The 25,961-nt window shown below is 66.1% G+C and overlaps 1 protein-coding gene across 3 annotated transcripts; it reads right to left on the minus strand.

Annotated features, from left to right (window-relative positions):
• On the minus strand, positions 1-25,902 carry EPHA8 (EPH receptor A8). 3 transcript variants are annotated; one of them, XM_051856711.2, is made up of 17 exons: positions 25,767-25,902; positions 21,133-21,197; positions 15,320-15,983; positions 9,523-9,678; positions 7,816-8,151; positions 5,940-6,064; positions 5,687-5,849; positions 4,581-4,674; positions 3,883-3,950; positions 3,043-3,168; positions 2,765-2,950; positions 2,579-2,640; positions 1,917-2,126; positions 1,178-1,327; positions 904-1,094; positions 492-665; positions 1-388 (listed from the first exon to the last, which is right to left on the minus strand). In XM_051856711.2, the coding sequence occupies exons 1-17, from the start codon at positions 25,858-25,860 to the stop codon at positions 274-276; spliced, it is 2,979 nt and encodes a 992-aa protein (XP_051712671.1). In that variant the 5' UTR covers positions 25,861-25,902; the 3' UTR covers positions 1-273. The 3 variants fall into 3 exon arrangements, 2 of the variants coding, with proteins under 2 accessions (XP_051712671.1, XP_051712670.1); XM_051856710.2 differs by having other exon boundaries at positions 3,043-3,207; XR_011390187.1 differs by lacking the exons at positions 1-388; positions 492-665; positions 904-1,094; ... (3 more) ...; positions 2,765-2,950; positions 3,043-3,168 and having other exon boundaries at positions 3,898-3,950; positions 4,581-5,403.
• Positions 25,903-25,961: the final 59 nt, after the last annotated feature.

The following is a 25,961-nucleotide window of genomic DNA, read 5'->3' on the forward strand; positions in this document are numbered from 1 at the left end:
CATGCGTGCTGGGGTCCCAGTGAGCAGCCACACACGTGGTCACACATCATCTCGAGAATCCGCCCCCAGGGCGGGCACTCCAAGACAGGCCAGCCACCTCTGTCCGACGAAGCCCCAGGCTCCGGAAGAGAGATGGCTTCTGCCCTGGGCAGCAGGTGTCCCGGCCAAGGCGCCTGAGCCCATGGCGCGCTCCAGCCTGGGGCGGAGCCTCGGGCCAGGAGGCGGGGTCAGGTGCGCTGCCAGCTGTGTGGCCTGGGCTGGCCGGGTCTGCAGTCAGAGGTGCCGGCGCGGGCCCTGGGTGCTGCTCAGCTGCGCTCTCATGGTCTGGATGCTGCCCAGGATCTTCTTCTGGTGGCCCATGAGGGTGATGCCCAGGGCACGCACGTCCCTGCGGAGGGGGGCGGCGCTGACCGGCCAGGCCAGCGGCCAGGAGGACAGGGCCGCGCCCACCCCCTGGACGGCCCCACCCCCGCCCCGCTGCCGGCACTCACTGCGCGTTCATCCGCAGCACCATGCCCAGGGAGGAGTATCCGCCAGCGGCGAAGTGGTCTCGGTAGCGGCCCATGCGGATGGAGTCCAGCCAGTCCCCCACCGTGAGGCCCCCGCCCCCACCCCCACCTGCTCGCAGGTCAAAGCAGCTGCGGGCAAAGGCAGGGGGCGGGCACCTAAGGCACAGGGGTCCTCCGTAAGCAGCTGCCGGAACCTTAGGACCCCTCTTCTGCGGGGACCCCTACACGGCCTCCCTCCTCGCTTAGGGCAGGCAGAGCTTTGACAGGCCCGACGCCAGGAAGGAGCCAGCTGGGCAAAAGGCCAGGGGTCAGGGCGGGGACGGAGTCTGGGCCTGGTCTGGGGCAGAGCTGCCACGGCGGCCGGCTCACGTGGCGCTGGGCGGGCACGTGGTACCTGCTGGCAGTGGCCGTGGCCCGCAGACTCTCGGGACTCCGGATCAGCGCATCGAGGACGCTGACGATGTGGGAGAAGCGGGGCCGCTGGGCCCGGTCCTTGTGCCAACAGTCCAGCATGAGCTGGTGCAGGGCGCGGGGGCAGCCCATGGGCGCCGGCAGCCGGTACCCCTCCTCCACCGAGCTGATGACCTGGGGGCAGGGCACAGGTGGACTCCCGCCGCCCTCCTGCCGCGGCCCCACAGTGCCACCGCCCGGCCGGAGCCCGCACTCACGTCCCGGTTGGTCATGTTCCAGTAGGGCCGCTCCCCGTAGGCCAGCACCTCCCACATGACCACCCCAAAGCTCCACACGTCGCTGGCCGAGGAGAAGGTCCGGAAGGCGATGGCCTCGGGGGCTGTCCAGCGGATGGGGATCTTGCCTCCCTGCGGGGGGCACAGAAGTCGGGTCTGGTTTCCCGGCCCAGAGGGGTGACACAGCCGCTGCCTGTTCTGATGGGGGAGGGGGCCTGCCGCTGTAAAGACCCAATGCAGCCGAGTGTGCAGGCGGCCCGGCACACAGTAGGTGTGCAATAGAGATCAGTCTGCAGGGCCGGGCCTGGCAGGGAGGAGGCTCAGAGAAAGGCCTGGCACTTCCTGCCTCTGCCTCTTCCTCCTCCTCCCCTTCTTAGGGTCACCAGGTCCTCTCCCTACCGGAAACCTTACTCAGAGGTGCGGTGGGGGCATCTGGCTCGGGCCAGGCCCACCCGGCTTCCCGTCTTTCGCACACCTCTAGAGAAACGTGGTTTTCAGCCAACTCAAAGACAGGGAGCCAAGGAGCCCTCCCCGGAAGCACCCGTGGATGACCGCAGTGGGGGGGGGGTAGCCCCGGTGTCCCCAGGCCGCATGGTGAGAGAGGAAAGACAGGCAGGCCTGTTCCCTCGGGGAGAAGTCTGTGCTGCAGGTCGCCAGGAGAGCCCGCCCATGGCTCCTCGCCCCTGGCCTGGCCTGGCGGGCAGGGGCGCGTGCAGCGTACCGTGGTGGTGTAGGCAGCCTCTGGGTCGTCCTCCAGCACGCGCGAGAGCCCGAAGTCAGACACTTTGCAGACCAGGTCGCCGCCCACCAGCACGTTGCGGGCGGCCAGGTCGCGGTGCACGTAGCCCAGGTCCGAGAGGTAGCGCATGCCGGCGCCCACGCCCCGGAGCATGCCCACCAGCTGCATGATGGTGAACTGCCCGTCGTGGGTCTGCAGAGGACACGGCTCGTGTGGGCGCCGGGAAGGCCCAGCGGGGCTCTACAGAGCGCCTCCGTGTGCGTGAGGCCCCCCGCGGGCTGCGGTTTATTCTCAGGGGCTCATCTGCACACACAGCAGCCCCGGGAGGAGAATGGTGGCCCAGAGGGGTTAAGCCTTATGCCTACGAGCGCCCAGCAAACAGAGGCAGGGCTGGAGCTGGGAACCCAGCCGCTCCCACCACACTCTCCACGGCTCCCAGCCGGTGGCGAGGGAGGGGAGGAAGGGGGCGAGGGCAGAGGTCCCTGGTGAGCAGTGCGACTTCCGTGGTGGGGGCTGAGAGGCAGGCTGGCGCACTGTGAAGACCCCTCTGGCACAGGCCTCCCCTGCCCAGGTCTGCTGGGTCCCGGGTGGGTGGGTGGCTGGAGGGACCACGTGGCGGCTCAACATCCCGACTGAACACGCACCCTCAGGAAGGCGTCCAGAGAGCCATTCTCCATGTACTCGGTCACGATCATCGCCAGACGGCCTGGGCAAGGGGAGCGGGAGGGGGGCTCCTGGTGAGGAGCACGGGAGACACTCACAGACCTCAAGACACGCCCCTTCCCAGGAGCTGGCCCGGGTGGGGGGTCTCCTTGGGGGGAAGCTCCTACCCCGTGTGACGACGCCCTCAAGGCGGATGATGTTGGGGTGGTCGAACTGGCCCATGATGGACGCCTCGCTCAGGAAGTCCCGCCTCTGCCTCTCCGTGTAGCCGGCTTTGAGGGCCTTGATGGCCACGGGCACGTCCCGCTGCCCTGGCACCCGCAGCCACCCGTAGCAGACTTCCCCGGACTCTCCTGGAAGCCCCAGAAAGGCAGGGAGGGCAGTGGGACCCCCTCCCTAGGCCCCGGTCCCCGGGCCGCCCCCACCCTCACTCCCCGGGGCTCACCGGAGCCGATGATTTTCTCGATGTGGATCCGGGAGGCCTCAATCTCGCGGGTGAAACCGCGGCCCGCCCGGCCCGGCTCCTCGTAGTTGTGGGGTTCTGCGCAGATCTGGGGCTCTGGAAACTTCCCTGGGGGGTGGTGCAGGGGCAGGAAGACAGGTGGGGGCGCTGAGGGGCGGAAGGGGAGGACGGGCCTTCGCTGGGGGTCCAGGAAGAATTCCCCTTGCCCAGCTTCCCCTGGACCTAGGACCTGCGTGGAGTGGGGGTGTCTCTTGGGTCTGGGGACATGGTGACAAACGGCAGGTGTCGAGTGAAAGGGGGGGTCTCTGCAGAGTAGCTCTGGGGTGCCGATGGGCTCTGAACTCTTGGGCGAGTTGGGAGCAAGTCCATCTTTTTCTGGGGTCACTGCCAGAGTCCTAGCAATCTTTTTAAACTGTTCTGGAGGAGGGGTATAGTAAAAAAAGAAAAAAAAGCCACCCCCCCCAAGTGCCAATCCTGGCGAACTGGAAGTGGCTCCCGGAAGACTGTGTTAAGAAGGATGCTGTGGCTGCCCTCGGGCCCGGTGGGAATCAGTACCTGGGTGTGGGAGTGGCGTGTGGGGTGGGATCCCCACGGCTGCCTTGTTTTCTGGGTGAATCCTGACAACCTGTCTGCAGTTGGGATCCTCGTCCAGGAGTGGCCGAGCCCTCGGGAAATCCTGGTGCGACCGCGTGTGGATGTGCAGACCCAGGTCTCCGGCAAAGGGGCACGGCACTGTGCCTCGGGGGCTGGGCCCTCGGGCCACCCCGCTCTGTCCCCGGGCTCTCGTCCCCTCTGTGGACGCCTGCTCCTTCCCCGACTCACCCTGCCCACTCTGGTAATGCATCTTCTCCTCGTCCGAGTCCTGGAAGGCCTTGCTGTAGCCGCAGTGCCTAGGGACGACAGTCACCGTACTGACAGCCTGGCCTGCCCAGCCCCGCCCCGCCCCTGCCCAAGGCTGCAGGGCACAGTGCCCACCCTCGGCTCTCAAACCAGCTGGATTGGCACGGTCCCGATGGTCACAAAGCACCTGATGATCACAAAGCACCCCCCCCACCCAGCACCTGGGGGCAGGGCTGGAAGAGGAGGTGTCAAAGGCCAGGTCCGCTCGGCGCCCCCCCGCCAGCCCCTCTGCCCGCCGGCCTCAGCCTCCCCACCTGCCATGTGATCTTTCCAGTTCTCACCTCCCGGAGTCCGACGCCCCCACTCAGCACCACCTCACCTCTGCCTCCCTCCAGAAGCCGTGGGAGAGGGCGGAGGGACCCAGAACATGGGCTTTGGTTTGACAGCCTGGGTTCAGGTCCCAGCTCTGCTGTCCATCAGCCGTGTGACTCCGGCAGGTGGCCTAAGCTCTCTGATTCCCAACACACCTACCAAGCGAGAGCAGCTTCGCAACCTCTCTTGAGTATCATTAGGATTACGTGGGATGGTGTGTTTGTGCGGAAGCTGGCCCAGGCATGAGGGGGTGGGCTCAGCGCTGGGAGGAGGGGCTTGCAGCGACCGGGGAGGCCAGGACCACCCACCTCTTCTTGCAGATGAGCAGGACCAAGAGCACGACCAGGCCAGTGATGAGCGTCAGGCAGATCCAGACGATGGTGCGGGTGTCGTAGCGGGGCCCTGCAGGGGAGCCAGGTCGGGAGACCAGGCCCTGCCTGGGCAGCCCAGGGGCCGGCCAGCAGCTCCTCAGCTACGAGCCAGCCCTCTGCTCCCGCCCAATCTCCCCCAAGACTCCCCTGCAAGGTCCAGCCGCCCCAGGCTCCCCCCAGGGCTGGCGCCACTGCTTCCTGGGACCGCGCAGCCCGGGGAGAGTCATTCCACTTCTCCAAGCCAAAAGCAGACAAGCCGAGAAGGGTGCCCGTCCACCCCATGTTGCTCTCACGGCCAGCACAGTGCGGCCAGGTCTCAGTCCCCGCCCCCCTGCCCCCCTGTCCCCGCTTCTGTTTCCAGATGAGAAGCCTGGGGCTCAGCGAACGCAAGGAACTGATGCAAAGGGCGGGCAGGGGCAGGGGGCCCAGCCGGGCAGCCTCAAGGGTGCATCAGGTGCAGGTGCACAGGGAGGGCGGGCGGTGGCTGTTGTGCACACAGGCGAGGACACTGGCTGGCTGGAGGCTGGGGCAGGGGAGACGGAAGCCTCTTAAGTCCCCCACAGGGAGTGACTTGGATCACCCTCAGGGCCTCCTGAAACCCACCCCGCCGGGCCCGCGCGTCTGTCCCCGGCTCCGTTCTGAGAACTCCTGGTCCTGGGGAAGGGGCCTGGAGTTTGTCCAGACTGCCCAGGTTCAAACCTTGCTCTGCGGGCTAACCCTGGACAAATCAGGTTCCTGCTCTGGCCCTCGTTTTGTTCATCTGTAAGGCGGGGACACGGAGAACACCGGCGCTCACTAGAGTGGACCCCGGGGACGCCCAGGAGGCTGTCCGCCTGCCGGGGCACCAGGAGGCCCCAGGCCACCCTGGCCCTCGCTGGGCAAGCTGCCTTCCACCTGCAGAAAGGCCAAGGGCGGGCACACCCGGCGGGACGGCGAGCAGGCGTGTGCTGGCACTGGCTCAGGGCACGCTCACTCCCCTGCCCGCCCCCGCCCATGCTCCTGGTCCAGCGCCCTCGCCCGCCCTCCCCGCTCCCTGCACTCACGGGGTTTCCCCGTCTCCACCTCCATGGCCTGGCTGAAGCGGCCGCAGCCTGCCGAGGTACGGGCTCGGACCTGGAACACGTAGCGCGTGCCCGGCTTGAGGCCCGACACGGTGGCACTGGTGGTGACAGCCTTGAGCGTGGAGTAGCTCTGCATCTCCTTGTCCTGTGCCGGGGCGGGGGGGGGGGGGGTTGGGGTGTGGTCAACGGAGGCGCCCCAGCCCCACCCTGCCCTTTGCCCCGCCCCCCGCAGTACCTTCTCATAGTACTTGATCTCGTACTCCAGGATGATGCCATTGGGCTGCTCCGGCTCCTGCCACAGCAGCGACACACTAGTCTGCCCTGTGCGCTCCTGCCGGATCACCACCACCTGGGACGGGGCTGGGGGGAGGCATCCGCTCCATCAGCCGCCACGGACCACCGGGGTGGCATCTGCCACTGGCTGCCCGGCTCGTCTGGGATGGGGGGCTTGCCTTGAGCCAGCTGAGGCCTGACTGCCCAGCAGCCTCCAGGGGAGGGGAGCAGGTACTCAGGAACAAGGCAGGGAAAGAACAGCCCTACCCGGGCCTGGCTCTGGGGGACGCGGCTGGGGCAGCCGAGCCCAGGGCCCTAGGTGAGCTCGAGGCTTCCCCCAGTCACACCAGGGCACCCCTCAGTGCCTGCCCCCAGGCCAGTTCTTCCCGCATGCTTGAGAGCTCCCTGCAGGCGGGGGCCACACACAGTAAGTGCCCAAGAAATGTCACTGGATGACTCTGACGTGGGAAATTAAGAAACAACTCCAGAGGCAGAGGTCAAGCTGGAGGGTCTGCTGCAGGGGGAACCTCATCTGTCACTCAGCGGAGGCGAGGCCAGGGCCTGTGTTCCAGGACAGGAGCCCGAGGCCAGTGTGGCTGCAGGGGAGGGAGCCGGGGCGAGCGGGGACGCTGGGACTGGGGAGGCGCTGCGCTAGCTAAGGCGCTGACACGGATGAAGCCGGCAAAGGAAAGGCTTGCTCGCTCGGGACAGGGAGTCCTGGGAGGGGGCGGGGCGGGAGGGGCTGCTGCAGGGCCCAGCAGCACTGACGAGGGTGTGGACGGAGCAGGGGCTGAGTGTGGAGACCAGCGGGACCTGCAGGTGGAAGTCAAGGGCGAAACCTGGCTTTGGAGCTTTGAGCGGTGCAGCTGCAGGTGCGGGGTCATGGTTTGCTTTTCCTGTGCCCCGGGGGAGGTGGGAGAGGGCAGCTGGACCCCGGCGGGGGGAGCAGTCGGTGCTGATGAGCTACGCTGGAGGTGGGGTCATCTACGTGAAGGTGGAGTTCAGGGTCAAGGGGGTGGGGGTTCGGATGGCTTCCAGGCGGACTGGCCAGCCACCCGCCTCAGGCTCCAAGCTCTGGGCACCTAGCTCTGCTTTTCACTGTGTAGCCAGCACCCGGCAGAGCTCCTGGTAGGGAGCGTGTTCTCCATGAACACTGCAGAGGGCAGAGACTCAGGGAGGGCGTGCCCGGGCTCCAGGAGGCGTGGGTGGTCCCGGGTTCCAGTGTTGGCTCTGCCGCTTAAGCAGGTGACTGGCGGCCTTGGCCAGTGATGTGGTGGGACCTGTGCCTGCTGGGCCGGGCCTGCAGATGTCAGGGCACGGGGTGGGGACGCCTCCCTCGGGAGGCCCGAGGGCCTGGCTGCCCTGATGAACAGGCAGGAACCCTGGAGTTCGCAAACAAAGAGGTCCCAGGGGCTGGACTTGATGCAACTGGGCCAGGAACAGGTGAGCGGCTGCAGCACACGCCAGGGACCAGACCCCTCCCCAGGCGGCACGGCAGTGCTGGGGACTGAGCTCCGGGGGACGTTTACTGAGCACATGCCATGGGCCAGGTGCCGGGCCAGGCACTTCATCTCTTTATGCCTCACAGGGGTTACCTAGGACAGGCACTGCAGCAAGGAGGGAACATTCTGGAACTCAGGTACATGATGGCCAGGCCGGCCAGTCTGTGAGCTCTCGGGGAGTCCTCCCACTGAGGGACCACCTGCTGCTTCTCCACGGGCTCGGGGTCCTGGCCAGGAGAGCAAGGGCCACCAGGTGGCTGCCTGCCCAAAAGCCACAGCAAATCCGAGGCGGGCCTGGGCTCCGGGGAGGTTGGGGGACGGAGCGACTCCGCCTACCTGCCTGGTTCGTGGTGATGTTGACCACGGCGGCCCGGCGGGGCTCGGGGCTCAGGTCGGACACGCCATTGACGGCCTCGATCCAGAAGGAGTAGTTCATGTGGGCCAGCAGGTTGGCCACCAGCAGGCTGGCCTGCACCAGGCTCGTCTGCTGGGGCACGAAGCGGGGGCCGCTCCCGCACGCCTCGCAGTGGCTCAGTGCCCAGGGGCAGCGGCGGCACACGGCGTTGTAGGTGATGTCGCTGCGGCCGCCGGGGTCCAGGGGAGGGGCCCACTCCAGGGTCACGGACGTCCCATTCACACTGGAGATCAGGTTCACGGGTGCTGAGGGCGGCCCTGGGGAGCAAGGGTGCTTCCTTGAGCTGGTTTAGTGCCCCCCCTTCACAACAGGGGTCCCCCAGGGAAAGGGCACCCCCACCACGTTTGGGGCTCCTTAAGGCTCCATCCTCTGAAGCCCGAGGGCAGCGGTTGTGTCTCTGCCATCAGACTGGGACCACTGGGACCAGAGAGTCAGGGCCTGGGCACAGAAACCTGACAGCCCCCATCCAAGCCAGAACACAGGGGCTCTGTGCTGTGTCCCCCCAAGTTTTCCCCAGCGTGAGAGGGAGACAGCACGCGCAGAGCCACCCTGCCTGTAAAAGGAACCCGCCATCTGTGTCCTATGTCTGCTCCCTAAGCCCCTGTGCGGGTGCAACAGAGATGCCCCTGGCGCTCGCTGTGGGATAAGGCAGACACCCCAGGAAGCCCACCTGGGGCCCCAAGGCCGGGTGGGAGGAAGCCCCCCCCCCCCCGAATGGGAGTCCCCAGTCTGCAGAGCAGAGACTCGGGACGGAGGGTGCTGTGGGGGCGGGGTGGGGGTGGGCTAGGAGGGTGGGGGAGGGGCTGTGGGGACCCATAGGAAGCCTGGATTCCAACTCAAGACCCCGACAGGGAACCTCGGCCCTGATTCAGGGATCTCTGAGTCACAGAGCCTGGCCATCTGGGAGATTTACAATCTGAAGGGCAGGGATGCTAAGAGCCCAGGCTCTTCCGGTCCTAAGATCTCTGGAAGCATACAGCACCGCAGAGGCCGCACTCAGGCTCCTGAGCTGGAGCCAGGCTCGCCTCGCCTGAGGAGCCCCCGGCCACCACCCGGCCACGTGCCACACGGGGCTGACACGCAGGCCTGGGCAGGGCGGCACACGGGCGTGTGCGTTCACACCTGGCACGCCTGGGTTTGACTACACTCCCCTCCCCCATGCAGGGAGCCCGAGCGGGCACAGGGGGCGGGCACATGCAGCCATGCCCTCTGGGCACACGCTGAGCTCGCCTGACACTGCGCAGCTTTGCAGGGACTCACGGGCCCCCTTCTGGGACCAAACGTTCCCCCCTCCCGCCACCAGAGGCGGTTACAGTCCGCGAGACGTGCTCCCGCCTGGGTGACCGCTGTGGACACACACATGGCACATGCTGACAGCAGCGCCGGCCAGCTCACCCAGGGGGTCGTGGAGGGGGCGCCTCTGATGCCCACCCTGCTTGTCCCAACACGTTGGCTTCACCACCAGCTCAAGGGTCAAAGCCACCCAGGCTGGCAGGTGACAGGAGATAAAGGCCACTGCTGAGTGGTCACAGGCACCCTCCTGGTCCCAGTCCGGACTAGCCCCCGCCCACCCAGGCCAGTGGGACTGAGCATGGGGTGATGGCCCAGGGTTCGAGGCTGGTACTCACGGGTGCAGGCTGCAGACGGCGGGTCCAGGGCTGCACGGTAGTAGCTGAGGTCACAGCGGCAGGCCTGGGCAGCCGGGGCTGCAGAGTGGCTGTGGGGAGGGCAGCGGGCACACAGCTGGTCCCCAGGGGCCGACTTGTAGAAGCCCAGCTCGCAGGCTGTGGGAGAGAGAGGGACTACAGGGAGGCCGGCCAGGCTACCCTGCCAGCTCTTGTCCAACCTGGAGCGGGGCTTCCTGGGAGATTCCGGGAGGCAGAGGGGCAGAGCTTCAGCCTCAGTGTCACCCTCATCTGCAGACGCAGAGTCCGACACAGAGAGAGCCCCTGGCTTATGCAGGGCTGCGTGGTGGTGGGGTCGGCACCGGGCTGCCTCAGCCCCAGCCCGAGCTTCTCCAAATCCCTCCACGCCCGCCCACCCAGGCCCCGCCTCCAGCCTCGGCTTCTGTCCTCCAAGGGACACTGCGGTCCTTGGGCAGGACACCAGCCTTGGGGTACAGCGGGCGTGGTGCTGAAAATTGAAGGAGTGGACAGGGAGCGGGGTGGGAAAGCAGCAGTGGCTCCCAGACGTGGGCAGACACGGAGCCACCCCCATCAACCACGGAGCCGCCCCCACCAGACAGACTCCTGGCCCCTCCACAGACACCGCGGTTAGAAGAGCCCGGGCCTGGGGATCTGCATTGCATAGCCCTACCCCCACTCCCAGCAGGACCGACTGCAGGAGACAAGCTCCTCCTCTCCCAGACCCCCACCGCCATGTCTCCTGTCTGACCCTCTCTGCAGCCGCCACCACCACCGGCTCCGGGGAGCCCCTGGACAGTGACAGCAGCCTCCAAACCCTGCCCCCAGCCCCGCCCCGCCCCAGGCCAGCGGCTGAGGCCAGATCTTGTGAGTGCCGCCTGGGCCAGGCATGTGCAGGGCACTGGAGACCCGAGGGGAACAGGTGCCCCACCAGGAGCCGGCGTGGGAGAGGGGGAGGCAGTCACCAAGGCCGCGGCCGTATCCAGGAAGCAGACGAAGAGGGGGAGGTGGCGAAGGGTGACCTGGGCGGGAGCTGCCTCCTGGGGGAGGCGAGGACGTTGGTGGAGGGAGCGGGCTGCTCTAGGCTGAGGCATCTCTACGATGCACGTCTCATTCTCCCCTGCCTGTTCAACCCTCTCAGGCATCCCCAGCCAGAGCCTAACCAGGAACACCTGGAGTCCAAAGTCCTCCCTGCCAGAACAAAACCCACCTGCAGGCTCCCTCAGTACCGCCCCAGCGCCCAGCCCCAGGCCACACTGACGCGCTAGCCATCCCTTGCATAGGTCAGGCTGCTTCCTGCCTCAGGACCTTTGAACATGCTGGGCCTGCCTCTTGGGACGCCGTTTCTCTCTGGTCCACCTGCTAGACTCCTCTTTCTGGACCCTTCGATGAAGCCTTTCGGGACCTCCCCTTCACACACGCGCACTGACCACTCCCCTCCCCGCTGCTGTAGTCCCTCGGTCTCGCTTTAACGAGTGTGCGAGACCCGGGCCGGTTAATGAGCTGCGTGTCTGGCTCTCCTGCTGGACAGGGGCTGCTTTGCTCGTCTGCACGTCCCCAGCACAGCCACAAGGCAGCCCAGAGCTCAAACCCTTCCCCCACCGTTGTCCACCCTGGGCAGAGAAGGACCCTGGGCTCGGGGGGGGGGGGCAGGGCCACCCAGCTAGGCGGCTCCCAGCTCTGCTCCAGCACTGGAGACCTTGGGGAGCCTCTGAGGCCCCTCCCTCCGCTGAGTCCTGCTCTGGAGCACTGGGTGCAGGCAAAGCCCCCCACCCCCACCCCGGGACGGCATCTCGGGGTTTGCCTTCCTGGGCGGGCCCTGCTTTGTCGCAAGAGCTGGCGCCGGGTTGGTCCGCCAGATCCCACAGACGGGGGATGACAGGACTCGGGAAACACTCATGCCCTAAGATGCTTCCGACTCAGAGGCTGGGGGCCAGGAGGGGCTTCGGGCAGAGGCATCAGGGAAAACGGGCCCCAGTCTCAGGGCCTCTCCCACCCCAACACCGAGGGCTCAGACCTAACGGGGCTGGAGCTCGGAGCGGGGATCCTGGCTGATGACGCACCGTGATCTTGCCTCCTCCTCCCAGCAGCCTTCCAGGAGACCCAGTCCTGCAGCCCATCCCACGCACAGGCTCCTTCCTGCACCCAGGGAGCCGTGCAGGGCCCCCTCAGAGGGAGGTTCTGCACTGGGTCAGCAGGTGTTTGCCGGGTGAGTTGTGGGCCACACAGCGAGGGCCAGGCCCACGGCGGCCAGCATCGCACGTTTATGCCTCACCCGGTGCCTGGGATGCGTCTACCATGGACCCGAGAGGAACGGAGCAGACGAGAAGGCCTGGGGTGGCATCCTGGCCTCGGTGAGGCACCAAGGTGCACAGGCTCTTGGCTGAGCAGAGCTGCACCTGGGGAGGGAACAGCTGCCCGGGCACCTTCCCTCGCCGACCCCTGCCTCTGCAGGGCACTGGGCCTGTGGCTGGGACTCAGTTTCCGCATCTGTGAAATGGGGACACTAACAGCACCCCCACACACAGGGCTGTCGTGAGGGGAACACAGGTGAACTCACACAGGACAGCGCCCCACACGTGGCACCAGCACACCGCAGCACAAGGCTCCCTGCCGAGCCAGGATGCGGGCCAATCTGGGGACCCTGGAGCCGTGGCCCGACCCCCTGCCGAGCCAGGATGCGGGCCAATCTGGGGACCCTGGAGCTGTGGCCCGACCCCCACTGGCCCCGGGGCTCAGAGACGGCCTCCGTGCTCCATAGCCCTCAACACCCGTGCGCTAATGCCCATGGCTCTACCGTGTCAAGGCCAGGTTAATCCATGCAGTGAAAGTAAAATAATCTTTAATAAGACGACTAATCACCAGGCCTCAGGGAGCCCAGGCCCCCGCGGTTGGGCCGGGACATGCGGCTGAGACAGATGGGGCGGCTCTGCCGGGGCCCGGCCCTGCCTGCCGCCCCAGGGTGCCTCCTCGCCAGGAGGGGCCGCGGCCCTGCACAGGGCACCTTGCCCGGGCGCCTGCGGCCCCGGCCCCCTCACTGCTCTGCTCCCCTCCCCCGCAAAGGGCTTGCGCTTTGACAAATACGGCGTCCGCCGGTGCACGAGCGGAGGAAATTAATTCTAAATCAGATTTTAAACCCGGCCAGGAAGGCACGGGAGCCCGTCGCTCCGCTCCCCTCCGAAATGAGCCTCTGATATTTATAGAAAGATGATTAGGGCGAGGGGGGAGGGTGATGTATGTCACGCCCAGGTGACAGGAAGGACGGCCCCTGCGGCCCTGCGCGGGAGAGGGGGTGCAGCCAGGGCTGGGCTCAGCCTGGGGGAGGCCGCCCCGTCAGGAAGGGGGCAGAGCGCGGCTTTCTGGAAGGTCACTGGGAAGAGCTGAGACCCCAGTAACCCGGCCCCCGGCTGCGCCCCCGCTGGGTCTCCAGCTCCCCACTGGCAAACGGGCCCAGCGCCACATGGCTCAGGGAGGGGCCCGGGCAGCATGGAGGGTGGCCTGGCCACCTGCAGGGGCAGCTCCAAGGGCAAAGCCACCGGGGCAGGAAGCGCGAGGCTGGGCAGGCTGCCGTCAGTGAGCGCCCGACCTCTGCCACGGCCAGGGCTCCCTCGGCTTCCCGGGGCACAGGCACGGAAGCTGGGCAAACGGCTACCCTCTCCAGCCCTTCCGCTCCGCAGCTCCCCACAGTGGGTGGGGCCGCCTGTGGGGGGCGGGGCAGGCACAGGGAAGCCTCCCCCCAACCCCCACCCCACTGCGTTCCCAGCTCCGCCTGACTCTTGGGCTCCAAGGAGGACAAGGGGGTGGGGAGGCCCCGGCTCCTGACACGGGGATCCCAGGATCTGTCGCTCCTCCAGCGCCTTCCGACTGGTGTTCCCCTCCCAAAACGCACTGCCTGCAGTGCCCTGTGAATTAATATTTTCCATAAAACCTGTAATTATCTCGCAACTGGCATAATTATGTTACATTATGACTTAAATGGAAAACTCAAATACGCAGCCATCCCCTAGCCCTGCCCCCGAGGGCCCTTTGTTGCTCCGCTATGGACGGGAGAGGGCGTGGCCCCACCTGGCCCCGGGGTGGAGGTGGGGGGTCTCCAGCAGGAGCCCCGCCCAGTGCAATGTGTGCCCCTGAACCCGGGGTGCGGCGATCCCAGCTCTGCCCCGTGGGGACCGCAGCAGCAGCTGAGACCCAGAGCGCCACGTGACAAACCACGAGCTCCCTCCGTCCATGGTAGGGGGCAGCGGCTGACCTTGAGCAGGTGAGAAGAGGCAGGCCTGCCCGATGGTTACAGCTTGTGCTGTGCCAGATCCTAACCACCTGACCAAGAGCCCGGGGCAGAGGGCAGTGGGGCTCAGAAGAGGGCTTTTGGGGCTGAGGTAGGAGGTCAAGGCTCAGGGGTCAAGGCTCAAGGCTCCGTGGGGACATCACGCCCAGTCTGGAGGACAGTATAAAGAATGACGTGATTCCCCCGAAGGCAGGGACTCCCTGTGCCGGGGGCACAGCGGGTGCTCAAAGAGAAGTCACGGGCACACCTACCCAAGCGCCCGGCCCTCGGCGAACACTCGGGAAGCTGCCACGAATCACGTAGGTCCTTTCTTCTCCCCACCGGAGAGGGAGGACCCAGGGAGCCAGCTCTGCCAGAGGCAGCGGCCAGGGCCAGGCTCAGAGCCATGCACACCTGACCTCCCACCGGCTGTGGCCGCAAGCACAGGACACCACCTCTTGTGCCCCGGTTTCCCTACAGGTAAAGGGGAATCCTGACGGCTGCCTTGCTACAGGGAGCCACAGGCTGAGGCGGGACGTGCCCCCTTGTAGGCTGCAAAGGCACGGGGCCACCTGTCCCGAGCACTGCCCAGCAGAGTGGAGAAGAGCAGAGAGCTGAAGGAGGAGCCTGGCAGACGGGCGCGGGGAGCGGACACGAGACGCAGAGACAGAGCGGCAGAGGGGCGGCTGCTCGGAGGCCAGCCCCAGTGGCTGCTGGGGGCCGAACCCCAGTTTTCCCCGAGGGTGTCTGGCCCCTGCATGGGAACACCCCACCCCTCCCCTCCTGTGCCCAGGGCCTCAAAGTCTCACCAGCAGTGCGTCCCGTCCCTAGGGAGACCAAGGCAGGCTGAGAGCAGCACCGGCTGGGCCCCCGCTGGCTGTCACACAGCCCTGTGTCGCCTGCGCACTCACCCTCGGTACTCAGCTGTCCCTCACAAGCCTCTTGCCTGTCCATAGCTCCCTGGGGAACCCCCTGAACACAGGCAGCCCCGGCCAGTGCCCAGGGGCAGAGCCAGCAAGGCCTGTCTTCTCCAGGGGCCCCCGTCCTGCGCTCAGTCACCCAGGGCCCGGGTTCCACGTCCCTCCACCCCCAGGCAAGACATTCAGAGATTTCCAGCAGGGACTCTGGAGTCGGGCTTCCGGGCTCAAATCCCAGCTGTGTGACCCAGGGCCGGTTGCTCGGACTCTCTGTGCCTCTGTCTTCCCCTCTGTGGGACTCAGACACTCCAAGGCTCTGATTTCACAGGGTGGGGGTGGGGAGGAAAAGTCCACGCCTAACCCAGCGCCTGCCCCATGGCAAAGCTGGCGGCACAAGTACCCCTCGCCGTGTCCTCCACAGTGGCCCCAGGCTTCCACCTGGCTGAAGCCCGTCGGCCACCTCTTCACCCAGCCGGCACGCACGCAGGCAGCCTGGCATAGCTGCCGGCTCAGGATCCCTGGGGCTGGCCATCTCCCCTGCTGACACGGCCATCGCCCCTGCCCGTGCCCCCATGGCCCTGCCCGCGGGTGCCGCGCTCACCCACACAGGCATCCCGCCGCTCCTCGTAGCCGGCACTGCACACGCACTTGCCAATGGGCACCAGCCACTCGCCCTCGGCGCTGCAGTACATCTTGGGCGTGTCCCGCTCCTCCGAGTGCCGCACACACTGGCCCCGGACCTCCACCAGCGAGGAGGAGTCGGCCCCGGTCACCGCCTCCGAGAAGGCGGCCAGGTTGCGCACCATGGCGGGGCACTTCTTGTAGTAGATGCGGAGAGAGAGGATGGCGAGGCAGGCGCCGATGTCCTGGAAGGCCAGGTAGAAGCCGCGCTTGCTGAGGGGGCCCACGCCGCGCACCTCGGTGTTGAGCTTGAGCCGCCGCACGCCCAGGTCGGCGCCGGTGAAGCTCTCGTCGGCCGCGATGGTGTCGATCTTGAGGAACTGGCTCTCCTGGGTGCTGGAGCCCAGGTCGCGGTCCGACTCCAGGTAGTAGAGGTTGAAGGTCTCCTTGCAGGTGCCCAGCACGCCGGGCATGCTGTTGCAGTCGCGCAGGGTGAACTTGATCTCGGCGTAGACGCGCCGTGCGCCGTCGCGGGGCACCCAGCTTGTGCGCAGCCAGTTGTTCTGGTTGGGGCTCATGACGTTGCACACCTGGTACGTGTGAATGGGCTGGAAGGCCTCATCCACCTCGTTGATGGAGTCCCACTGTGGAGAGAACACAGCCGCTGAGGGGCGGCCCCGGGGCCTCTCCTGCCAACACCCCCCCACCACCACCAGGGCCGCACGTGCTGGGGAGCCGGCCTTCTAGTGGGTTCTCCCAGCTGCCGGGTGCAAGGCACCTGCAGCCGTGACTGCGCGGGGCGCCACAGGCCCCCCCGGGAAGAGCCGCCAGGCGCCTGCCCCGCTGCTCACACCCAGGCCATTGCAGCCATTGGGGGAGTGAACTAGCAGGTGAAAGATCTCTCTCTCTCTCTCTCCCTCTCTCTCTCTCTAACTCAAATTAACGGGAGGGAGGGAAACTATAATGATTCAACATGGATGACCCTGGAAACATCAGGGGCGAAATGAAGCAAAAGTCAGAAACCAAAGCCCAGACCCGTGCGGGGGCGCTTATGTGAGTGACTCCCAGCGCCTGGCGCCCCGCGGGGGTGGGGGTGGGGGTGGGCAGCTGCGGAGCCGGCCCAGGTGAATGAAGGCTTGGAGGCTGTGAGGGCCACGCAGTCGTGTACACGCCCTGAATGCCGCTTAGAAACGGCCGAGATGTTAATTTCACGTGCATTTTACCACAGTAAAGAAAGACGGACCAGGGCACTTCAAGAAGTTGGGACTGACAAGGTAAGTTTATCTTGATGCACAAAAATGTTGAAGAGTGTGCAGAGTTTTCCAGAATACAGATTCTCCATGAACTTCTGGAAAAGCCCCTCGCTTGCATAGATCTCAATATTTTTTGCACCAAAATAAACTGGTCTTTTAATTCTGTTTTCCATGACATTTCTCAGATGAGGGGCTGGACGGTGACCTCTGGGGCGGTGGGAAACTAGCTGGGGGGTGGGGTGGAGAGTCGCAGGTGATCCCAAGGCCTCCTGGCTGCGGGCACCTGCATGTGTCACCTGCCAGCCTGGTGCTGGGCTGGAGCGGGCTCCCCTAGTAAGAGGACCCAGGCCCAGGAGGGCCCAGTGCAGCCCTGGCCAGTTCAGGCCTCCTGAGGAAGAGCCAGGGCCGAGGACAGAAGCCAGGGGCAGGCTCCACCATGGAAGCCCCGCCTTGACCCTCTCCCCTGGACCTCCACCTGCACACGCCCTTGAACTAGAGATGCCACTGCTTAAAGGAGGAGGGGCCGAAGAGCGCTGCTCAGGACGCCGTGCGCCGGCCCTGCGCGGGGTGGAGGCTGTGCCCATCTCAAGCCCACTCCCTCGGGTCCCTGCCCCTCCACCCAGCCCTGTCTCTGCCAGGCGCGCGGGCCTGACCCTTGGTGCCCATATCTGTAGAGCAGGGGGCAGACGAGGCCCGAGAGGATGTCAGGAGAAGATGCCTGCCAGGTGCCCTGCTCCGGCCTGGTGCAGGCGGCACCTGGCTAATGGCACTGCTCAACTGGCAGGGTCTTCCTGGCCCACCTGGCCGCCTCCAGGGACCTCAGGGAAGGGGGTCCCACTTCCCAGGGGCCCCAGGGAGTGCCGGCCTCACCCAGGAGTTTCTTGCGCCCCACCCCCCACCCCAGGAAGGACCCCTGCCCCACACTCCACTCCGCAGCCGGGCCTCCAGCAGCCTGTGTCACATCTGGGTTTAAAGTCATTGTCACAATTAATGGAACACCGAAGAGCCTGCCAGCTGCTCCCTGTCTGTTTCCTGCCAGGGGCCCAGATAAATTAATCAGCTCGATCTGAGTCCGCTCCAGCCTCCCCACCGGTGCCAACGGCCCGGCCCCGCCCTGCCAGCCCCAGGAGCTGCTACACACGCCTGCGGTGGCACGGACGTGGAGGCCTGGCACAAGGGCAGGATCAGCCCTGTTCTGGGGACTCCACCTCGCGCTGGGTGCCAGCAGACTGCTCTGCCAACACAGAACCTGCGGACCAGCTGCACGGCCCTGGGAACACCACGTCCCCTCTCTGAGCCTTGGGCCTCCCAGCTGTGAAATGGGCTGCTCGTGGTGCTGGATCCTTCCAGGTGCTCCAGGGGGTGGTGAGGATCGGGTGAGACGAAGGGAATGAACGGACCCCCCCCCCCCCCCGGCGGCAGATCCTGGCACGGGGAGGGTCCCAGAAGCAGAGGGAGGGACACAGCCCAGCCGAGGGCACCGACTTCCCTTCACCCTGGGGGAGCTGCGGAAACTCTCGGGGCTTCTGGCTTCCCACTGGGAGGAAGCCCCTTGTGTGGCTCCGAGGACCCTGCGCGCAGCGGGTCCTGGGCTCGGCCAAGGAGACGGACGTGAGCAGAGCCTGACCACTGCGTGATTTTCCTACCCTGGAGGTGACGTGGGAGCCTCTGTCAAACAGACCCCCAGGTCAGAGAGGGGACGGAGCCTCAGGAGCCCCTCCCCATTGAGCAGGACAGGCACCTGCAAAGCTTGCTACCCAGAGACCCCCGGGCCCTTGCCAGGCCTCCTGGACGTGGACGCTCTCGGGCTTTGCCTGCTAACCGGCCTGGGTCCCAGGGCTCGAGTCTGAGAACCAGGCGCCTCGTCACAGCCTTCTTCCCTGTCTCCGCCGCCCCCATCTCCGGGACGCGGCCAGTCCCCAGCTCAGCGGACAAACCAGGACTGCCGCCCTGCCAGCACCACAGGACACAGACCGGGCCTCCCCACTGCACGCGCAGGGCGGCACGTGGCACTCGGCAGGGACTCCAGGCCCAGAGGGAACGGAGTTACAGCCCCAGCCGCCCTGGGCCCATCTGATGTCAGGCCCACTCTTTCTCACTGCCCTGAGCCCCTGGGCGGCCACGTGGACCCCGAGGACCGGTTGTGAGGATGAAACGAACCCTCCGGGAGTTGAGAGCTCTGTGAGCGCAAGCTGCGTGTTCTAATGCCAAGTGCACCCGGGGCTCCCGGAGCCGGGCTCCACGGCGTCCTGTGAACACAGGGGCCTTCGTGGACTGGGGTGACCACCTCCTCACCTGCTTAAAACCCTGACATAGGGCCGGCGCTGTGGCACAGCGGGTAAAGCTGCCGCCTGCAGTGCCAACATCCCATTGGGGCTACTCCACTTCCCATCCAGCGCCCTGCTAATGCCCCTGGGAAAGCAGTGGCGGATGGTCTAATCCCTTGGGCCCCTGCACCTGTGTGGGAGACCCTGAAGAAGCTCTTGGCTCCTGCCTTGAGCCTGGCCCAGCTCTGGCTTTTGTGGCAGTGTGGGGAGTGAACCAGCAGAGAGAAGACCTCTCTCTGCCTCTGCCTCTCTGTAACTCTGCCTTTCAAATAAAAAATAAATAAATAAAAACACTGATGATTCCATAGTGCCCTAAAACCAAATCCTGAGCTCTGCAGGGGCAGACACACACCCAGAGCCAACCAGGCGCCAGGTGCAGCCCGTCCTGGCTGCTGGGACTCAGGGAAAATCCAACTGAGCCAGGAGCCCGGTGGTCAGTGTGGGACCTGGCCCCGGCCCAGGGCCGGACCCCTTCACAGCCCCGCTTCTCGCTGGCCACGGCCGCAGCCAGGAGCACTTCCTGGAGGCACCTGCTCAGCCTGCAGCCCAGGGCACAAGCCGCAGGCTCCCTCCTGGCTCTCGGACCACAACGATCCGGGCCTTACCCCTGCGGCTCCCTGAAGCGCCCATGGGTGCAGCCACACTGCCGGTGATGAGCGCCCCTGAGGAGCAGTGGGGCCACGTCCTGACCTCTGGCCACAGGCCACCAATGGCCCGGATGAAGACCCTACCCCAAAGCCAGGAAAGCCCCCGCTGGGCCTGTGACGCTGGCGTCCCCCATGAGCACCAGTTCCAGTCCTGGCTGCCCACGTTGGATCCAGCTCCCTGCTCCTGCGCCTGGGAAAGCAGCAGAGGCTGGCCCAAGGGCTTGGGCCCCTGCACCCACGTGGGGCACCTGATGGAGTGCCAGGCTCCTGGCTCCTGGCTTCACCCTGGCCCGGCCCCAGTCGTTGCAGCCATCTGGGGACTGAACCACTGGATGGAAGACCCCTCCTCCTCCTCTCTCTCTCCCTCCCTCCCCCTCTCTCTCTCTTCCTCTCCCTCCCTCTCTCTGTCTGTCTCTCTGCCTTTCAAATAAACAAATCAATCTTAAATAAAAGGCCCCTTCAGTCATGTTAACTCGTGGTATTGTGATCACTGTCATTGTTAACAGTTTCATCCCCTCGTCCCCAGAGCCGTGGCAGCTGAATGTGTCCAGGAGAGAAGCCAGGTGTGTGCTCACACACACACACACACACACACACACACCTGCAGTGGAATGTGGGTGTGTGGGTCAGAAGTGGGCATGTCTGCAGTGTGTGTGTGGGGAGGGGTGGAATGTGTATATGTGTATGTGTGTGTGTGATGTGGGTGTGTGTGTGAGGTCTGCAGTGTGTGTGTGATGTGGGTGTGTGTGTGAGGTCTGCAGTGTATGTTGTGTGTGGTGTGTGTGTGAGGTCTGCAGTGTGTGTGTGATGTGGGTGTGTGTGTGAGGTCTGCAGTGTGTGTGTGGTGTGGTGTGTGTGTGTGAGGTCTGCAGTGTGTGTGTGATGTGGGTGTGTGTGTGAGGTCTGCAGTGTGTGTGTGATGTGGGTGTGTGTGAGGTCTACAGTGTATGTTGTGTGGTGTGTGTGTGTAAGGTCTGCAGTGTGTGTGTGTGAGAGAGAGCACACCGATGGGGGGAGGTGCTCGCTCTGGACACTGTGCGGGACCACAGCACAGGCCTGTGCTGACGGAGGGCTCCCCGTGTGAGCAGACGGGCCGGGCCGGCTCGCTCGCTCTCCGCCAACCCTGGAAGCAAAGCCAGAGCACAGCACAGGCTCATCCCTTACAGACGCTGGGCAAGGTGACGTGGCGACCCGGGGGCCCCCAGCGTGGGCAGAGAGCAGGGCTGGGGTCCCGCCAGGCTCAGGGCCGCACTGCCAGCCCCCAGGATCAGAGGGCCTGGTGCCCCAGGACGGTGGGAGGGGGCGTCCTGGCGAAGCCTAGCGTGGTGAGGGCCCCTCCCCGCCGTGGTTCTGCAGGGAAGGCTGAGCAGCTGGGAGGCAGGGGACTGATCCCGAAGACGGGCAGGCCCGGCCTTGGCACGCTGAGAACCTCCAGCCCCACGGCTCCGCCTCTGGCTGCTCTGCATCCTTGGGCAGCCGCCTCCCGTCTCTGGGCCTCCGCTCCCCTTAGAGACTCTGCTATAGCCCTGCCTCAGCTCAGACAGCTGCCGCCACTCCATCACTCACCCCGTGAGCCGGATACGTGAGCCAGCCCCAGTCCCCGTGGATGGTCGACGTGTCCAGCAAGTTCACTGCAAAACAGGAGACAAGGGAGCATCAGGCCCCTGGGACCCCTGCCCAGCTGGGCCCAGCCCCCACCACCGCGGCTCTACCTCTCTGCCTTCCTCACTTCAAGTTCCCTTCCTTGAAACCTTCCTCCGCCACCACAGCCAAGGCCATGGTCCAAGCTCCTGGAACTCGAGCCGCCCTGGGTGCCAGCCTGCCTCGGATGGGCAGGGGCTGGAGACAGGGAGGTGGGCTCAGTCCGGCACGTGAGGGTCAGAGTCCCGGTTCTGCGGTTTAGGAGCTGTGTGTCCGCGGGCAAGTCCCCTGGCCTCCCTGAACCTCAGTCTCCTCATCTGTAAAATGGGGCCCTGTGACACGATGGCTTTCAAACGTCGCAGGCGCGGAGCCTCCCTCACTCCCGCCCGGGCACCAGCCCCGGCTTTATAACCACCCGTGTCCCCCAGGACGGCGCCCGGTGTCTCAGGTCCTCTGCACATCTGACCTGGAGAGATTCTGAGGAGCAGGTAGGTGCCTCTTAGTGAGCACCTACCGCGTGCTGATCTCCGCAGGGGGAGCTTGGGATGTGTGACCCCCACAGCAACGCCCGGGTGGTCACCACTCTCTCCAGGTTACAGACGGAGGAACTGGGCCCGGACTTCACTCCGCCTGGAGCCCTACAGATGCAGCTGGCTGGGCTGAAGCTCAGGGCACCTGCTGCGGCAGCCCCAGGCACCACCGCATCCCCGGAGGCCCGGGCCCGGCAGAGCCCTCTGAGCAGTCCTCACGGTGGGGAGTCCGGCCGCGTGCCAGGGGAACCCCCTCCCCCAGTCTCAACCACACAGGAAAGGAAAGGGCCCCCCGGTGGGGTCAGACACGCGGGCTCCTATCCCGACACCGCTGCTTATGCACAAGCGACCTTCGCTTCTTTGGCCTTAAGTTTTCTCATCTGTACAATGGGCTAACGACACCCAAGGGTGAGACGCCCAAGCGAGTGCCGGCTCCATGCTGGTCTTTACCAAGGCTGGCAGCTCTTCTCCAAGCCCTGGCCTTCCGGCCTCTCCACATCACCGGAGCCGGCTGCTCCCTCACGCTGACAAAGGGGCACCTGTGTTTAGACGTCAGGGCTCCACCCAACCCCAGCTCTGTCTCTGAGTGTCCTGGGGCAGGTCCCTGTACCTCTCTGGGCCCCAGCTGGTGACAGGTGCAGGAGCAGTTTTTGGCTCCATTTCACTGTCTCCCAGTCATCGGCAGGGTCCAAACCAGGGACCTCGCAGGACTGCCCGCCGCGGGGCGGGGCGGGGGGGGGGGTGTCCTTGTGCCCGCGCCTGGCCCCGCGACACGGAGACAAGCACTGGGAAGAGGATGCTTTCCATCTCCCAGCCTCCCTACTCCTCCTGCAGGGGCCCCAGGAGGCGGCTGGGGAGGGGCCTGGGAGAGCCTGGGAGGGGGCTGCGTGGGACCAGGGGAGGCAGCGGGCATGGATGTCCACCAGGGACCTCCCCGGCCCGAGCCAGCCCCACGCCAGGGGCATGGGCGGAGGGAAGAAGGCTTCCCGCCTCCCTCCTGCCTCCCTCTCAGGCAACATGGAGAAAACTGGGTCAGGCGCTCGCTCCTCCTGCTGGCTGGGGAGGGGGAGGGGAAGGGGGAGGGGAAGGGAGGGGAGGTGAGGGGAGGGGAGGGGGGGAGGGGGAGGGGCTGCATGGCAGGACCCAGCTGGGGAGAAGGGGGGAAAGCACGCCATGCGCTCTCCCACCCCCAGCCCATCCCTTGGGGTCCTCTCTGGGCTGGAGGGGTCCGGCCCCCAGCACAGCCTGGGGACAGCTCAGCTTGCAGATGCCACCCCCGGGGGCCACCCCAGCGACTGGCCATCCTGAGCACCCCGCCTTCCTGGGGGGCCCCACCAGCCGGGGGCTTGGATAAGCCAAAGCTAAGGCAAAAGTCAATTCTATCGGATTCCAGGAGGGCCGTAGGATTTCCTGGCTGTTTGTTTCCATCCTTTTCAGACCCTTCTCTCCCTTTCTCTCTCCTTGTCCCCAGCTTCCTCCGAGGGTGGCAGAGCCAAGACTCTGGAGCGAAGCCCAGGCCCACGGTGTGGTCAGGGCAGGAGGGGATCCGACGTCAGGACCGCCCAGCCAGGCCAGGCCAGCATTCCCTCGGGCACTTCCGGCCACCATGGCCAGTCTCCCTGGCATTGCCCACCTCAGGGCCTGGCCCTCACAGCCTCACGGGCCCTTCAACGAAGCCAACCACCGAACCCCTCTGTGCCTCAGTCTCCCCACCGAGAAGATGTCCTGGGGCATCCCTCCTGGGCCACCCGCCCGGGCTGCTCCGGGGACGTCAGCCGGGCCCCTTGCACGCTCCGAGCAGCACCGATAATTCCCAGGCCGTCCCTGCTCCTCCGTGGAAGGCATTATGTGATGTCTTTTTTTTCTCTGGCACCGTCACCTTCCCCCAATCCATTTCGCTGAGCCTAATACTTAAATTGATTTACATTCCCCGAGGACACCGTGCGATGGTGAGGCTGGAGGATTTGGGGTGGTCAGGGGATGTCCGCCAGGATGGGAGCGCCTTGGAGATCACCCCAAAGCGGAGGGGACTCCACTCCCAAGAGCAGGAAGCGGCCTGCTGCCTGGCCAGGCTCCGAGGCCCCAACCCTTCACCAGCCCACGCTGGCCCCGCATAGCTGGGCCCCAGCTGCCAACAGAGCCCCTTCCAAGTTCCACCATCCTCTCTAGCCACTTAGGGTTCTGCACCAGCCAAGGGACAATGCAGGGACGGACATGCGCATGTCCCACGCGGCGTCAGCAGCCCTGTGTCCTCCCTGTGGCTTGCTGTGGGGTCCAGATCCACCGGCCCTTCCACAACACCTCCCCTGCCCACAGTGTCCCGCTGCCTCTCGTCCCCAACTGCTGCTGCTCCCACGGACGGGCACACGTCCTCTTCCCAGGCATGCAAGCCGGAGCAAAGTCCCTCCCGGAGGGGAGTGGGGAGGTGGGGAGCTGCAGGTGCCTGACCAGACTCCCAGAGCCTTGCTGTCGCTTCCTCAGAATCCTGCCGTCCACCCACCTGCCCCCTGCAACCCTGGGAAAACTGTCCTCCCAAGCCACAGCTCAGGACCCCTGGGCGCCCTTGCTCCAGTCCTGCCCTCCTCCCCCTCCCCCAGCACTGGGCTCTGCCATCCTCCGGCTGCCTCATCCCCTGCCACCCCAGCTGGCCCTCGCACCTGTCAGCAGCCGGCAGTGGCCCCTGCTCCCTGCTGGGCCCCAGCTTCAACAGAAACTGGGGTTTCATCTATGTCTGTGTGCTCCTCTGCCCCTTCCTTTCGGTGGGCATGAATAAGAGTTGGAGGTCTCCTTGCATACATGATGTAGACATGTATCCACAGATGTGCACACATGTGCGAAAGTGCACATGTGCTTGGCTACATTTCTGGGTACAGGCCTGTGTGTTATGTTACGGCGGTAGGGTCTGTCTGTGCATTGAATCGCCTCCACCCTGGGTCTACACGTGTGGACCCCGGGGCGCGTGTGCGTGTGTGTGCAGGGTGGGGTCGCTGTGAGCTGTGTGTGTGCGGGTTGGGGGTGGATCTGCACTCCTGCTGACCGTGGAGGAGCGACGCTGGCCCCACAGCTCGCTTGCATCTGGAAGTTCATCCTGCCAGGGCGAGGACCGGCTCTGGACCCTGGACATCAGCCCCGGCATCCTGCAGCCGAGCGCCAGGGTTTGCTCGCTCCGGCAGTGCTGTGGAGCAGGGGCCCAGGCGGCATGATCCGGCTGGCCCTGGAGCCCCTGGTGGGGGGACAGAGGTGTGTGTAGGTGGGGAGTCCCAGGTGCCCCCCCCCCGGCTCTCCCTGCCACCCCCCACCGGGGCAGGAGACACTCCCAGACATTTCTGGTCCCTATTAGACACTGCGTACAACCTCTGCCGCTCCTGCCCCTCCCTCCCCAAAGGCCACCCTGAACAAGACCCTGCTCTCCCTGGCCCTGCCTCCCCAGGGTGCCCACCCCTGCAGCCGGCGCTCCTCCACAGTCCCTTCTTCTCCCCCGCTCCCCACTCTCAAGACCCTCATTCCCTGCCCCTCCTTCCTGGCCCCTAAGCCCTATCTGTCCCCTGGCCCCTGCCTCTCTGAGCCATCCCCTGCCCCCTCTTCTTTGAGCCCCTGAACCCTGTCCTCATCCTCCTGTCGACAGCCGCGACCCCAGTGCCTGCCACTCTGCTCTCTGTCCTCTGTCCCCTGCCCTCTGTCTGCTCCGGTTCCTCCTCCACAGCCGTCCACTTGTCTTCTGTCCAGCCCTGCGCCCCCTCTCCCGTGCCGGCTTCTCAGTGCCCTGGCCCAGCTCCGCTCCGGCCCCCACCCTGGTCCCCGTCCCGTCCCTCCCACCGACCGCCGGTCCCCAGCCCCATCGCTCTGTCCCGCAGTCCCAGGTCTCTCCCGCGGTGCCATCCCTGCCCCCAGGGCGACAGATTCCGGACGTTCCCGAGCTCAGGGTCGAGCAGAGAAGTTGAGCCGCAGGCAGCGCGCGCCGCGCCCCCAGCCCCTCGCCGCCCCCGCCCCGCCGCCGCCGCCGCCGCCGCCGCCACTGTCACCGCTCACCTTCGCCGCGCGCCGCGGACACGCAGGTGGCCGCCGCCGCCGCGGCCGTGACGACCCAGAGCGCGGGGGGCAGGCGGCCCCGGGCGGGGGCCATGGCAGGCCGGGCGGGCGGGGGCGCCGCGCACCCTGGGCTCGGCCGCGGCGGCCCGCGCGGCGGCGCGCTCGCTGGCTTCCCGCACCGCCGGCGGCCGGGCG

Source organism: Oryctolagus cuniculus, chromosome 7 (assembly GCF_964237555.1).
Source record: "Oryctolagus cuniculus chromosome 7, mOryCun1.1, whole genome shotgun sequence".
Lineage (NCBI taxonomy): Eukaryota > Metazoa > Chordata > Mammalia > Lagomorpha > Leporidae > Oryctolagus > Oryctolagus cuniculus.

Coding starts and splice junctions, on each gene's coding strand:
- EPHA8 (XM_051856710.2), bottom strand. CDS start 25,860: ATGGCCCCCGCCCGGGGCCGCCTGCCCCCCGCGCTCTGGGTCGTCACG. Junction 2,951..3,042: donor CGAGAAAATCATCGGCTCCG/GTGAGCCCCGGG, acceptor TGGGGCTTCCAG/GAGAGTCCGGGGAAGTCTGC. Junction 389..491: donor GTGCTGCGGATGAACGCGCA/GTGAGTGCCGGC, acceptor CCCCCTCCGCAG/GGACGTGCGTGCCCTGGGCA.